Source organism: Lolium rigidum, chromosome 2 (genome assembly GCF_022539505.1).
Source record: "Lolium rigidum isolate FL_2022 chromosome 2, APGP_CSIRO_Lrig_0.1, whole genome shotgun sequence".
NCBI lineage: Eukaryota > Viridiplantae > Streptophyta > Magnoliopsida > Poales > Poaceae > Lolium > Lolium rigidum.
In genome coordinates, this window is record NC_061509.1 from 52,498,656 (window position 1) to 52,514,343 (window position 15,688).

Genomic DNA, 15,688 nt, shown 5'->3' on the forward strand with positions numbered 1-15,688 from the left:
TCTTTTGGGCTTGGTTGTGCTGCGGCCCCAGCGTGCTCGTTGTATCGTGTGGTTGCTATATTAACATAGCGGGGCGAAAGCCTAATTCGAGGATCCTTTCCATGCAAGGGGTATTTTCTCCAGCCGGTCTAGAAAGCAAATCGGCCATGTGCACGTCGGCTTTCTTGAAGTTAGCAGAAGAAAGCATCAGCTTTTTCGATATGAAGAAAATGCCCCGACTAACGTGATATATGGATGCTTGTTGTGTCAACTCATTGGCAAGCCAATTGTCATGTCTAGACACGTGAGCTATGATGAAGTACTTCAAGCCAAATATAATGTCCAGAAACTTGTTGTATGATCTGCAGAGAATCACCATAAGGCTCAATATGAGTAACCCCTGCAGAAACTAGAAACTTCAGCCCGAATAACAGTGCTTCATATTCGGGTTGATTGTTAGTGCAATTATACTCTAGTCGGCAAAAGGCTTAAAAGATGCACTACTAGAAAAAGGCTCATAGCCGCAACTGCTTGCATGTTGCGAAACCGAAAGTTCGCCGGTGGTAACCCGACGGGCCAAAAAAAATCGTGAGCGGTAGCTCATGAACTGGTCTCCGCGACGCGTACCGGTGACACACTAAATAAAAATCCGTTGTTGGTTCTTTCTTTGAGGCCTGACCTAGGGGCTGAAAAAATCGGTGACAGTGGACTATTGCTGGGGGTCACAGACGTAGGATGAAGCAGTGACAGAGTGGTAGAAAACGTCCGTGGCTTGTTCTTCTCAAAAACTAGTGACATACTTGTTTTGCTTGATTGTCACTAGTTATACATAGAATGCTGATGAGCTTTATATAATTATCATCGTTTGGTCACATCATTAGTCGTGATGTTTAGTATCGACGAACGAGAAATATGCATACGTCCCCCTCCCCCTTTATCTATATACCGCACCGGCGCTCACTGTTGCTAGAACGCTTCTCTCTCCTTTCCATTGATTCTCCACGCCATATTGTCATCATGCCACGCCGGAGCAATGACCATGAGGCTAGCTCTAGCCACGACGTAGGAGGCGGCGCCCGCTACAATCTCCACATTTAGGAGGCGCGCTCGCTCGCCGGCCTCCGGATCCTCGCGCCGCCAAAACTGTGGGCTGCCTAGCGGCTGGGTGCTGAGCCTTGGCGGCGTGCCCGTGCCACTGATTCCCGCCGCCGGCTGTGACCGCAACATCAAGGTGTACCGATGCTGGCACGCATCCCTGCAACATAATTATAGAAGGGCGCCTTTAGTAAGCTGAACCGCAAACAATTTTACCTTTTTTGTAACAAAGGAAAAATGCTTTGCCATTTTTACTAAATAAGAATTTAATAGATTTCTTTAGCACAAATTCCTAGAACACATCCTAGAACTTTTTCCACCATTCTTTGGGTTTAATTTGTTGGCCTAAGATGCGGGAAGAGTGTCATGCAAACCACTCCATGCAAGGATTGCCGTCCAAATACGGGTGGTGAAGCGACACTTGACTAGAAGGTGCATCACCATTCTTGAACTTGCAAAGGGGGACATTTTTGTAGTTTGGCCATCCCCTACTCTGAAGACGATCCGCTATATAAATCCTGTTTGTTATGACCAACCATACAAAGAAAACTACATTTAAGAGGTGCCCAAGTTTTCCAAATAACCTTATTCGTGGAGTTGGCCAGGATGCCCTCGAATTTAATTTTATAGGCCGATGAGGTGGGATAGTTGAACCATTGGTAAATTTCTAATGGATGGTGCCATGGGCTCCATGAGTGAGGTTGATGTTGGAGACCATCTCCCATGCCCGACTAATTGTTGTATGTGGTTGATGTCAATGGCATGTTGGGTGTCAAGTTGTTCGACCCTAAAGTTGTTATCAAGAGCTTTCCTAATCAAACAATTCTTCCTTTTTGTGCATTCAAAGAGCTTTCGAGCAATGTCTATTGGTCAGCTACCCAATGACCATGTGGTTGCTCTAAACTTTTTCTTCTCTCTGTCGCGGAACGTGACCACTGTGTTTGCTGTAAAGAGGTGCCTGTCTCGTTCATTACAAGGGTTCCCAAACTCGATACAAGCTTTAGTGTCATCAGCCCATTGAAGACAAAGCCATCTTTGGCTCACTTTTCAAGATGCATAGTGCCAAGGTCACCAAGCTTCATCGAACGTCAAACGGTCTCCAAGTTACCTTGCATTTTTCTACGAGTAACTTTGTCACAACCGATCCAAAGATAAGCACGGAGCAGCACAATAATCCTTTTGATAACCTCCTTAAAAGGTCAATGGAATTTAAGTGGTAGATGCATGTCTTGTGAATTAAAGGTTGCAAGAACAAGCACCCTATGACTGTCCATGTTGACATTGTTCCAATTGTCACACGAGAATTTTTTGGCGACCATATCTTCTAAGCTTTGGAAGTCAATCTTTCTAAGTCGTGTGGTGTCAAGCGTTAGTCCCAAGTAACGTATACGAAATCTGTCATATTTTGCCAGAAATGATTGAAGGATGACATCAAGTAAAGGTCATTGCATCGGATCAGTGCACCACTGCTTCTTTGGCAATTGGCGCGCAAACCGATCACTTTCCCAAAGGAGCATGAGTGTTCGTGAGGAACTGAATATCCTCCTTGATCGGAGAAGCAAAAAACAACGTGGTATCATCGACATAAAGTGAGGTCCGACCAACCAGGCCTCTTCCGCGAAGAGCATGAAGATGAACTTGATTCGTTGCCTTGTGAAAAATGTGATTAATGGGGTCAATGGTCAAGTCAATTTAGAGTGGTTCCATTATATAGCTCAACATGCGAGTGGTGATGTAACATGACGCAAAATTCTTAATATCCACTAAATCTATGTCCAAGCAACCCACAAGATCAAGATTGCCAGGCTTCTTACTAGTGGGAATGTAAACTTTATTGCATCGCATATACTGCAATCTTTTCAGTGATCCAATTCTGCATTTAATGTATATTTCCTGACCATAAATTTATCATGTTCATACTTGAATACATATAGCGTGTGCATTGAGGGAAGGACGACCTCCTCCTTATACAGGTGGCTCCGAGGGAACAAAAGACCAAAGTATATAGTTGTATCCGGTGCCACTTTTTTTGCTCTCCGTGTTTCGCTCAGTCCATAACGAACCAAAGGTCTAAAACAGCAACTTCTAGGGCCCTTTTAGGAATATTGGACTTTTTTTTGTTGTTGGTCATGATTTGATTTGCAGCTTGAGTTCTTCATTTAGGAATATTGGAAATTATGATAAAATTCTGGTAGGAAGAAAGAAAACAAGAACTACATCCTGAAAAGTGACAAATCATATAGTTGCAAACTTACAACCTTTGGAATAGCACATGATGGAAAAAAAAATTCTTTCATTTCAAGTGAGCCTCAACTGTTACTCTCAACAGAACTAGTACAACTGGTCCAGAATGCACTGAAAGGAAGTATCAGCATTCAGGGGGAGTTTTATTCTGGTCATACATCTCGCCATCTCGGTGGCCAAACAGTACAGGAGATCGATACAAAATGGCCACCTGAAACATTTTATCTGCGAAAAGAATGCATCAACAGCTCGTATACCTTCTGGCCTTCGTCACCTTCACCGCCACCGGCAGACAGACACTACGTAAAATTGTGGTCCGCTTCGTCGGTGTCAGCCAGTCCCAGAACCAAATCATAGCTACCTACAGATGAATTACATACACAGCACCGTGGGCAATCTAATATACAACTAACACACAGGCAAGCTTCTGCTTTTGCTTCTGTGGTGTTTCATTTGCGCTAGAAAGTGGAATTCCACAGCGCCTTGTCTCCTTCAGCGCACTTGTTGTGCACCTCCCAGATCCTCCCTTCAGAATTGCATATGCCGCTGCATTTCCAATCGAAAGATGCGGCGCAGATGTTCCCCGCCTGAGCTTTCCATTCGCAATCTGTAAGCAGAGTCAGGGAAAATATGTGACTCCATGTCCACGCACTAGGTCAATGATTAACTGGAGTTATAAGACATGAAGTCACGGAAGCTCACCAGGAGGAGTACCACAACAAAGTCTCCGTTCATCAATGTGCTCCGCATCTAACCCGAGGAACCAAGATCCTAGTGAAACATCCTCGTTTATATACTGGTGCAGGACATGCCTATCATAAATTGGGTTAACAACGACAGAATTAGCATTCACCAGAAAAGATCGACGTATGTAGTTACATGAAAACGGATGCCATCTCACTTGTTTATAGATATGTAGGTCGCTAGATCTTTGGAAATAGCGTACAATTGACCAGTAGCATGTCGAAAATACTTATTGCCTGGTTCACCAAATTTCCAGTGCTCAGGCTCATAGTATCTCACGCCCCTGGATAAAAAGAGCTAACATATCTTAACAACTTGAAAAGCAAGAAAAGGAGAGATCCAAATGATGTACTTACTTTTCAGATAGGACAGGTCCAGATTTCATGCACCCAATATATACTCTAGGCTTCCAAGCATGTTTGGACAAAATCTGTCCAAGCGTTGCTGCAAATGCAAGACAACAATTTTTACACAGAGTTCATTATTTATAGCAAAGCCTTTTTCGCCTAAAAGATGTTCTAGTTAAATCTGATATTTCACACATGTTATCCTACAAATTTTTGATATTTTGGCTAATACTTTTACACATACAATAGGTACATTGTTGAGTCGGTGAGGAACTTTCAATACAGATATGACAGGTGCAGACACATATTGTCACTTTGCTCCTAGCTTCACAGCAGTAAAGGGCATACAAAAGATAGAGATTTACCTATGTTAACATGCACATCATCGTCAACTTTCACATAAAAATCTGCATCCCATAACGAAACAGCTGTAGAAAAGTATGTCTTGGTTTTGCCAGATAGTGCAAGGTATCCCTCAACATGGTCCTGCATACAGATGCAACCACTGTAATTAGTGAGGCAAAACAGCATTCCCAGCCAAAATGAGAACATCAATCACATCATCACTCCAATGTGAAAATCAATAGGCATTAAAGCAACAATTACTTACTATTTTCATGAAATCCCCATGTTTTCTGTCCTCTGCTTCAATTGCTCTATCGATAATTCCACCTGATATAGCGCTGCACAACATGAGGACAATGATGTTATGCATGTCTTGCCATAAACAGATATCAAAAGAAGAATAGTGAACCTATTGATAGAGCAATTGTCCACAATAACATCTTCTAGTTTTAACATTGATTGCCAAAAAAGAATCACATTGCTTTTTAGTTTATCTCTGAACAAATATTACTTCAAAAATAACATCTTCTATAAATATATCTTGTACAAAGACATTGTTAGGAAGAGCTGAAGGGGGCACTGAGGCTACATTGCGTCACAGCTCACTATTTCAGTCTTGTCTTGCACAAGAAGGAAACAAATATATGACCGATATTCATGAGCTAACTTTTACTCAAAATTTCTGGCTGTAGTCACCTTTTCATGTGCATTCTATAAATATCATCAATTGCACTCACTAACTCGGGAATTCGTTTATCTGTAATCGACAGGAATTATCTTTGGAAGCATCATTCGACTATATTAAAACCTGAGGTCATATATAATATTTATTCTGAGAGTAAAGTTGACTGAAACAAACATTTAATGTATACAACTGCAATTGGAAAAACGCAAAGAGAATAACTAGGTGGAATTTATGTTCCCACAACTACGTGGAAATTATGTTATGACATTGTTGTGACTTGAGAGTTCTTTTTCTCAATGGTAAAAAATGATAAGAACTATGAGTTTCACACTGCTGATCTAAAAATATGAGTATGATAAGTTATTTTCAAGAATCCTGATTGAAGGAATAAATAAATCCAGTACTTCTTAATATGGAATAGCATACCAAAGATAGTTAGATACACATATAAATCTATCTGCACCATACCTGTGGCCTATGACAAAACGAATAATGATTCCCTTCTCTTCTTCAAGCTTTTTCCTCTGTTCACCTATTATTTGCATTGCTCTGTTATTAGTCATTCAGGGTGTCCCAGTATGAGTATTCCGAAGTAATTAACCATATGAAAGTTCATGTCAGCAACCTCGAGGCATCCAGGTGTAACGTATGGAGTCTCTCCTCTTGCGACTGCTAAAGGCGGTATTGATTCCAATCACCATGCGGTACTTTCTCTTCACGATCGACTCGGAAACTTTGAACTCTTCTGCAACGGGGGAACCATTTAGCAAGGATTCTTGCAGGGTCCTTGCAGCCGAGAGTTCTGTCTCTAAGCTCGCTATTGTCTTATCTAGTGTCCTACATCAGAAACATTTGAAATGACAATCAGAACTATTTTTTTTCATAAAGATGGTACTTCCAATGAAGGAGCAAATGCTGTGCCCAAGAAAGATAAGGTCGATCGGTACGTACTGTACATCTTGATGAGCATCTTGAACTTGTAACACGTCTTTGTAGCTTTGCAGTTCTTGGACCTAGTAGCACATGATGATCAAACTATGTATCAAACGATGACTGCACATACCATTGTAACACAAAGAGATAATTGACTTTTATAACCTAATCAATAGCTAATCATCATGGCTTTTTTTGTAGGGGAGAAGTACACCACACCTTTTTAGAACCACAATCTCCAGCAGCTACGTTGTTACCTTCCTCGTCGTTTTGATTCGGCCGCGCAATCTCAGTTGCCTCAGGCAGTGTCCACATTCTGGATCAAGCAAAAAAAAAAAAAAAAAACAGGTTAGCGTCGGAATCATTTCCTGAACTTCCATGCCGACTAGCATGGCCAAAATTGAGGAGAACAGAGGTAGACGTCCATAAGCTGTGGTTACAACGCTGCAGTAGGATGCCACTGCAGAGTACAGTTATTGAATGTGGGATGGGGATACATCGCCTAGCAATAACTCGTGTCTACAATTAAATCGAGATTCTGTGCAGGATCATTCCCAATTGGTGAAGAGAAATGTCCCAGTGCGGCAGTGCGGAGTAGCAATACAGTGACTTTCTAAGTTGATGCTGTCGTAGAACACCCACAACTCGATAGCAGCAAATCACAGCTTAACCAAATTCGCAAAGATTCCAGAAAGCATTGGCGGAAACACGCGAATTATATGGTGGCGCCGCAGAGCGAGGATACTGCCGACAGAATCGCGAAATCCCCAAATCGAGAACACAAATTCACCCCCGTACGCGCCGGGCCCCAGATGCGGACGGAGGCGGCAGATCTTGCGGCCACCATCGGAGCTGAATTGAGCTGAGCTGAGCCAGCTGCGAATCTAGAATTGAAGAAGCGGGAGGGGGAATTGGCGCGGGTGGTGGTTACCTGTTGGTGAAGAGCAGGCCGAGGCAGAAGCTCCCGAGGCAGAGCAGCACGGCCCAGCGCCTGGACACGCCTCCATCCCCTCCTTTTTTCCAGTTCATGGCCGCCGACGCCGACGACGCGCAACACCAGCTCCAGCTCTTCGCAGTCCCTCACCTCCTCTCGCAGCAGCAGCGCATGGAGTAGTAGGGGGAGCAAGAAGGGAGGGATGAGTACGTACTACGCAGTCGTTCTTGGCTCGTCGCCGCTGGCGCTGGCGGTGTCGCACGCACGCAGCTGTGCTGTGCTCTGACTGCCCACCTCACCTCACCTTGCCCCCACGACGGGCCATGTGGGCGCGGTGGTCAGTGTCCAGTGGCGCACGCCATTACGCGACAGCGCGGGGCGGTAAACTCGAAGGTCTGTCGGTCCGTCGGCAGCGCCAAGAAAGAAAGAAAACAACCGAGGCCGAGGAGAAGGTGGCGGGTAAAACAAAGATGGATCGAATCAGATCAGAGCGGCCGTTTGTTGTTGTTACCGGACCGGAACAGAGCACGGGGATTCGAGATCGTCGAGGTGGCGGGAGTGCGGTCCTGGGGTGGTTTTTTAATGGCGGGGTTCGTCCTTTCCCGGCGCAGATAAGAGTTGCGCCACGAGGACCACGGTGGTTTTCACATGCGTTTGCTCGTCTGAGGTGAGCTGAGCTCCTCTCCACTTGGTTGCAGAGGGTGGTGGTGGTGGGTCGGGGGATGTGGAAAGCCCAACCGCCGTCTGTTCCCCGTGCCGCCGGTGCACTGTCGCTTTCCTTGCCTGGCTGCCTGCGGTGCGGGGTGTGGCCGTGGCGGCAGAAGGTGGTTGGACGGGCCGGTGCCGGCATGGTCAAAACGTGTTTTCCTGGTCGAAATGTCGGTCTTCCCTGGGATACTCGAGCGATTGCCTGTATACATCGGGTACTTTTATACGGAAGCGGCCTGACCCAGTTTCATAACATATGTATCTGTTTAAAAAAAAAATTGCATGGTAATACGATTCTCATTGATAAATAAAAGATGAGATACAAAGTACGTATACACCGATCTTACAGATATGGAAAGATAGGATAAACCTATGTGACAAACCAACACCTATCCATTTTCTTCGGCACCACCGTAGCAGCCACCAAGGAAAAAATGGATAGATCACCTCTTCACCTGAGCTCGACGCGGCTCCATCGCTGATCATCAGCTTTTCGGACCTCCAATGTAGTTTGCCATAGGACAAACCATTGCCGTTGAAAGAATCGGACCAGGGCGAGCATGTCCCCGGACACGCCATCGAACTTCAAGACCGGCACCCACGCACGACGATGTCGGAGTAGGGAACCGTAACCATCCGCCTTCAACCACGAACCCACCACAAGGTGCACCATCTTCCAGCTGTCACCGGTGCGGACCACCATCCGCACGTACTCCCGGACGAATCCTCTCTCGCTCCACATTGGCGCCGGAGACAACGCCGCAGACAACGGGGACAAAGCGAGGAGGAAAAAACCATCCGATGGAGTCGCCGCCGCCGCCTCGCCGACACCATCCATGAACCCTAAAGCCACCAATCTGAAAGATCGGCAAGCACACAGTGCCACCAACTCCGAGACGCCGCCATGAAGGACAACGCCGGTGTGGAAGAAGAGTTGATGCAGATTTATTTGCCCGGGCGCCGCTCCCACCACCCGAACGGCGCGCCATGCCAGAGAACTCCTAGCCCTAAGTACCATGTAAAAAACGGGGTCCCCCTCCCTCCTACCGCCGGAGCGGCAAGCGGACGGAGAGGGGCCCAACGCAGACGTCGGAGATTGGAGCAGGAAAAATTTTCCCCCGCCGCCGCCTGGGAGACGCGGAAGACCTAACAACCGTATCATGGGTCTCTGCAACGATCGATAGTTTGATACTGCTCCAGATGTGTCCGTTTTGATTAGTTTCCATGGATAAAAAAACGAGATACGGAGTATGTTTTTTTCTATCGTATTTGGAGGTGTGTATGTGGTGTACCCATCACGCCGACACATTTGCCCGTTGTTATATTGTGATCTAAATTTGTGTAAAAATGGCCTAATTTACCGGTGGAGATACCCACATATACAATGCATGAGGACAACGAGGCGACGTCTGAGACGTACAGCAAGGGGATGGGGGCGGTGGAGGAGGCCAGGACGCTAGGCCGTGGCTCTTACGGTAGAGGCCAACGCGGCGATGATGGCGAAGGCCAAGGTGGTGTCGATGCGGTTTCCCATGAGCCCGCAACCAAGGGGCCGGAGATGGAAGAGGACGACATGGATGGCGTAGAAAACTCTGACAACGAGGTCAATGTACAGCGACAAGCATAGTGTGGGGCGATGGGCTGGCAGCAAAGAGAGATGACGACATGCTGAACTAATATGCAAAAATAATATTTTGTAGTTTTAACTAGAAAAGTATATACTACTTATTTATTTTATAAAAAATAAATTATGAAAGTATAAACGTATGGTATAATAATAAATTCTCTTAACTCGTCTCGGGATTAAAAAATGTGTATTATTTGTAGTATCAGTGCAACATTGTCATTGACTCAGGGCAGTTGATCATTAATCATGTGCATTTAAGAATCACATATAGCTTTTTATATTCTAAGATAAAATGGAGAAAATATTAGAGATTCTAAGTGTAGCTATCGCCACCAAGAAAGGTGTTGACTCTTCAAATGAAAAGGTTGAGGTATTAGAAGAGCTAATAAGATTGTTGGAGAAATCATAGCCTATGCTTGAGGCTGAGAGGATATTAACTTCAGTTGAGAAGATTGTAAGAATTCAAAAGAGAGAAACTCAATTACATGTAGATTTACTACTTGAGACGGAGACAACAGCACGGATTGGTATGAAGCTGGCTAGGAGGCGAATACAATGGAGAAGCCTTCAGGGAAATGGGTGTCCAAATATTCACTATTCTGGCAGGAGTATAACGTGCGGTTACATGGCTTGCTTAAATGTTTCCTTACCTGGAATTTTTGAAGGACTTTCTCACCATGATAAAAGACCCAAATGCAAACATGTTGCAAACGTACCATGAGAGTGACATTCAGAAGTAAGTGCGCAAATGTTATGAATTGATTGTTGGCGGGGAGATCGCCTTTAACCTGACAGAGCAAGGTAAAACAAATAAGAAGGGCAAATTGCTGCCAACGGCTGGTACAAGCATCGAAGGAAGCCTAACAACCCTTGATGACCCGAAGTAAAGGGGTAAGGAGGAAAGAAAAGAGGCTCAGGATCTTTTCAACACTAGAAGGAGCTGGAGTCTCAGGATCTTGAACACAATAGGCAGTTGGCTCTCTTCAATATTACTCCATACACTCTTGCCTTGTGAGCCCTTATTTGTATCTTTTAGTGACCTATTTTCAACAGCGCTCCCGCGATAGCTAACTGTCATTCGTAAGTCGCAACTGAGAAAAAGGGAGAGGTTATGAATGTAATTCTACAAATGTTATACTCTTCCAGTACAAACACGTTCCACATAATTGAAGGAACACCAAATTTGCTCTCCACGTGAGAAAACAGATGGCAGTATCTGGGACATGAAACCCGGGAGATATGACAGGCGAGTATGGGAAGTGGATTCTTTAATCTAGAGTAGAATAAAATACACTTTGTTCGTATCACTATTTGGAGTTGCATCCCCACACTAAATAATCCTACTGCTGACATAGCACCTTCATTAAATCTTTAGAAAGTGAACAGTCGGATACAAAGCAGATAAAATATTTGCTATTGACATCGTTGAAAGAGCCTGGCTTTAACACCATGAGAACTCAAATTCAAGGAATCGAAGTTCAGAATACTGAATGAATCTCCAAAAGCAAGTAAACGCACACCAGAAGAACAGGGTATATAGGCTATAGCAGCTCCATTTGTCAGCTGCTATTTTGATACTCTCACTACAAAAAATGCAGGCGACAGAGTGCATCAAAAGCTCAGTGAATCTCAAAACCGTTGTCTCCATGTTTTACAGTATGGCGCCACTGATTGGCACTATTTTCATTTATAGCTCTCGTGCGGGTCATCTACTGTTAGTCTGTTACTTATACTCGACAAATCAGTCAGGCAGGGCCAACAAAGTTTACCTTGCCCCATTCATCTTCTTCAAGGAATCAGCTCGACGCTTAGCCTCTCTCTCTGCAGTCTGGACATAAAATTCAGCTCCGAGCATTCCGTTTATCCTGACAGTTGATGATAGACTTGCTTCAGCGGTTTGAATTATCAGTTCAACGGTCAGAGTGAATCCTAGGGCTGAAAGCACTCGAACAGCATTGGCAAGCCGACAAATATGTCTTCTAGTTTCTATTGGGGTAAAGTTCTCTACTTCCACGGTCAGCTTCTGTTGATCTTCATTCACATCTGTATTTTCAGCCACCGCGGCATGCTCACCAACCCAGATGAAACCATTGCGGCCAAGAATCAAGTCCACGTTATATTGCTTAAGATGGTGGAAATGCTGATTACACTGTTTTACCAAATATGCAGCTACAGTGAGTAATTGACCCCTCTGAAGCTGCAGTAAAAACCTCAAAACAAATCAATAACAAGTCATTACGTTAATGCTGTCCTGGTAAGCAAAGCCAGGTCTGAGTAGCTGAAGTTGTAACTCTAACAGTCAAATTCAAATCATTGGCCTCTATCTACTTCATCATCAACAGTTCAACACTACATACAAAATGAGATGTTGGGACTTAACAACATGACTATGAATTAGATCATCAATATGTTTCTCAGTACTGCACTGGGTAATTAACATCAACCAACTTTTGCATGCACATGAGCTCTGCCTATATTTATTAAAGAAGAGGTTTGAAATAATTGCAAGAGTCAGCATTGTAAAGGCAGCACCTTTCGAATAATGCATAGCTGCCGTGGGGGAATATGAGTGGAACAGATTCGTCACATCAAAAGGTACCATTACCTGAAGTGGTACCGCACTGCACAATAACAATGGCAAACACAGAGTTGGTCTAGTATGTACCTTTCCATATTTTTGACTACTTGCATGTAGCTCAAGAGAACCATCAGGTACGTATCCACGAACTTCAGCCTGATAATTGATTCCATGGAACGTAGCAGCATCAGATTTTAATCAGTAATCATCCATTAAAAAACAATAAAGGATATCAAACTATAGAAAATGGTAAGGCATCGCAAGCAATGTATCCAATATCATGGACTTCCCTAGGGAAAAACAGTAGAAGAGAATGTACAAAAAAAAAATGTGGTGCTTGGATACATGAACTAATTGAGGGCCATGAAATAAATAATGTCTAATCAGGGAGTCCTTGCCTGTCAGAAACCAGAATGCCTAGGTTCCAAATATTTCATCAGAGAACTAGTTCACAAAACACAGGAAAATTTTCCACGCTACAACTCTCACTATGATATATTAAAGTGAATAATGCTGGTAGTCCATTGACCAGATATGGAAAATTATCGTCAAGTCTCTGTAAAATGGAAGTACGGCGCTGCCTATAAGCACGCGCTTTTTCTGCTCTTGGTTGTTTCCATGTTCTGATAACACTTGGTTGCAGCTTGGCTGCTACAGTCATAGGTACACCTTTGTATTGGCAAGTGCTGCAGCCTTTTATCTAGTCAAGTTTCGTTTAAATATGCCAAGCTGAACTGCTTATAGCACTGGTCATGCATATTTGGTAGCTTGGTGCTACTCACAGGACAGATATATAGGTAAATAACATATAATCATTCATACATAACGGGGAATGAATTCAATACTTACACAGACAACATCATTTTCTGCAAATATACTCCGCATATTAAGCTCGTCAACAGCGGTTCTCCTTCTCTAATAGGGGAATGGGTAAGAGTCCAATAACCAGAATATTAGAGAAATAACTAGTGAAACTTCTGAATGATGACAGTCAATGATCTCTTTGAAGATACTGCTACGTTTAAGCTGTCATTCTAAAATAAAATTGCAACTACACATCGAGAAAGTAAAGGCAGTATACCTACTTTCCAACAAACCAGTAAATTAGATAATTTATCGGTCGCCACTGTGTTTAGTATATCACTAGAAAGGGTGCTTTGAACCTTTGATGCAGAATAGCATACCTGGACTCCGTCAGGCAAATTCACAGAAGAAAGCATCAAAACAGCACCTTGGCTAAAGTTTATCTCCAACCTCCAGCGCTTAGGAGCAATCTTGAGTGAAAAAACAACATAGTAACGTATATTGGCCAAAAATGGAATACATTGTTTGCATCGATGCTGAACACACAGTGAATCACAAGGTGGTAGTATGACTAATAATTGAAGCCAAATTGCCCAATGTACTAAAATAAAATAAATAGCAGTGGAGATTACACTCGTATACAATTTGAGATGCTAGCCTAGCAAACATAAGGAAAACCAATTGCCCAATCCATGTGTCTACTATGATGGCCGGGCAAAACAGATTCTCATATCACCAAATTTTTACAACTTCCAACAATACTCGTAGGTTAAACCGCAAGCTTTAAGCCAATATAGAGATGCTAGCCTAGCAAACATAAGGAAAACCAATTGCCCAATCCATGTGTCTACTATGATGGCCGGGCAAAACAGATTCTCATATCACCAAATTTTTACAACTTCCAACAATACTCGTAGGTTAAATCGCAAGCTTTAAGCCAATATAGAGATCATCGTCATGGACTGAACATATTTTATTGCGTTGGGGCCTGTAGGGCATTCCTAGCATAGACCATGCTGTAAAAATGGGAAGCACGTTGAGATACCGAGTGACATACCTCAGTGACACGGCCAACAATGATATCCCCAAGTTCTGGCTTATACCTGAAAAGATCCAAGAGAACAAAATGAGCTGACAATCCTAAATGTTATACTCACTGAAAACAAATTTATGTAAAGTAGAATGAGATGGGCTCCTTCCCACCCCCGCTAATAACATTATTGGTTTTTACCATGTGACAAGGCCAATTATTCAAACTGAGAAACCGATCGAGATAATCAAACAAACAACTAGTAACTTTAGGGCGGCAAGAAGAACTCATTACCAACTCAATCCTTTATTACTCCCTGACCTTTAAACTAAATCAATTAATATAGTAAGTTATAATGAACCGAAGTGGAGTACATACAGTTTTATTTGGCAGAAATAAGAATCTAACATACCCCATTGCTATCTGAGATGAAACTACATTGAGAGCTACATCAATCCATTCATCGAGTCGCAAGCAAACCCACTGATCCATCCATATGTACACCACCCATTACACCCAGTAATACCACAGTTATGTAACAGTATTGCAGTGCAGGAAAACAGAATTCGATCAAACTGCCCGGAGAAACTGATAGACCGAGTTAGGCCGGGAGAGAGCACCTTGCCCGGAGCGTCCGCACGCGTACGAGACTCTGGACCCGCTCCACCACGCCGCACACCGTGGCCACGACCTCCCCGTCCCGATCCGACGTGCCATGCCCTCTGCAGCCAAATTAAACACGCGCACACCCAACCAAAAAAGAAACAATCAGTCCATCACCAAGCACGAGCGGAGAAACGGGCGGAGAGGGGACGAGAAGAGGAAGGGCGGGTTATTACTTGAGGATGCTGTCTTCGTGGTTGACGGGGATGTTGTCCGCGACGTTGACGGCGGCGGCGGCGGGGGCGAGGGTCTGGAGCTCGTGGAGCGCGGCCTCGAGGCGGACCCTCTGGGTCTGGCTCAGCCGGAGGTGGAGGTCTCTCGTGCTCATGGCCGCACGATGTCGGGGGAGTATCGGAGGACGGCGGAGGAGGAAGCGTCGGGGGTCGGTCGTCGGCGTTGGCCCCGGCCGACGGTGGGAAGTTTGGCCAAAACCCCAGGGTCCCAAGACCGTGTCCGTGCGCGCTCGAAAGCCGGTGGTGACGGCCGGGCACGGAGGCCCAGCACTTAATGCTAACTGGGCTTGGGCTCTTAACCGCCATAGTATTTTACTGGACCGGGCGACCAGAATTACGACGTTCTCTCTAAAAGAAAAGATGGATTACAACATGCAGTGCACATCATGAGGCTGGGCCGGCTCATAAGTCCCTAAACACAAATTGAAAAAACCCAGCCACCGGACTTACCGCGTGCGGGGGTGTGCGTCACGCGGTACGCGACGACGTGATCGGTGTATAGGAACCACCGTATGAGTCACCCGTGCTGCCTGAAGCGGTCGCCCCGTGGGTCGCTCAGACAAGCCCGCTTCATGAGTCTCATGTTCTATTTGCTTAACTATTTGTTCTCAAAAAATGAAAAAGACAGTTTGTGTAGTTCGTCGCTATATGTTTGTTTCGTCCTATTCCGTTACATAGAGGAATAGTAAAAAATGGATTATGTATGTTCTTTTTTTACGAAACATGTAGACCCTCATTA

The 15,688-nt window shown here is 44.4% G+C and overlaps 2 protein-coding genes across 2 annotated transcripts; both read right to left on the reverse strand.

Annotated features, from left to right (window-relative positions):
* Nucleotides 1–3,347: 3,347 nt before the first annotated feature.
* On the reverse strand, nt 3,348–7,412 carry LOC124691748 (probable beta-1,3-galactosyltransferase 2). The gene is made up of 11 exons (XM_047225022.1): nt 7,304–7,412; nt 6,592–6,688; nt 6,391–6,452; nt 6,065–6,276; nt 5,908–5,971; nt 5,020–5,092; nt 4,775–4,895; nt 4,419–4,506; nt 4,220–4,345; nt 4,021–4,130; nt 3,348–3,925 (listed from the first exon to the last, which is right to left on the reverse strand). Exons 1-11 carry the CDS (start codon nt 7,399–7,401, stop codon nt 3,777–3,779), a joined length of 1,200 nt encoding a protein of 399 aa, XP_047080978.1. The 5' UTR covers nt 7,402–7,412; the 3' UTR covers nt 3,348–3,776.
* Nucleotides 7,413–10,990: 3,578 nt separating this feature from the next.
* Nucleotides 10,991–15,044, reverse strand: LOC124686456 (exosome complex component RRP4 homolog). Its single transcript, XM_047220401.1, has 7 exons — nt 14,893–15,044; nt 14,674–14,775; nt 14,081–14,126; nt 13,404–13,493; nt 13,069–13,134; nt 12,307–12,375; nt 10,991–11,838 (listed from the first exon to the last, which is right to left on the reverse strand). Exons 1-7 carry the CDS (start codon nt 15,042–15,044, stop codon nt 11,407–11,409), a joined length of 957 nt encoding a protein of 318 aa, XP_047076357.1. The 3' UTR covers nt 10,991–11,406.
* Nucleotides 15,045–15,688: the final 644 nt, after the last annotated feature.

What these genes read in the sequence shown, in the direction of transcription:
- LOC124691748 (XM_047225022.1), bottom strand. Translation starts at nt 7,401, where the DNA reads ATGAACTGGAAAAAAGGAGGGGATGGAGGCGTGTCCAGGCGCTGGGCC. An exon ending in ACCTACATATCTATAAACAA is followed by an intron (nt 4,131 to 4,219) that starts GTGAGATGGCAT and finishes AATTTATGATAG; the next exon opens with GCATGTCCTGCACCAGTATA. An exon ending in TTGTTGTGGTACTCCTCCTG is followed by an intron (nt 3,926 to 4,020) that starts GTGAGCTTCCGT and finishes CTCTGCTTACAG; the next exon opens with ATTGCGAATGGAAAGCTCAG.
- LOC124686456 (XM_047220401.1), bottom strand. Translation starts at nt 15,044, where the DNA reads ATGAGCACGAGAGACCTCCACCTCCGGCTGAGCCAGACCCAGAGGGTC. An exon ending in GTGCGGACGCTCCGGGCAAG is followed by an intron (nt 14,127 to 14,673) that starts GTGCTCTCTCCC and finishes GGATCTTTTCAG; the next exon opens with GTATAAGCCAGAACTTGGGG. An exon ending in TTGTTGGCCGTGTCACTGAG is followed by an intron (nt 13,494 to 14,080) that starts GTATGTCACTCG and finishes TTTTCACTCAAG; the next exon opens with ATTGCTCCTAAGCGCTGGAG.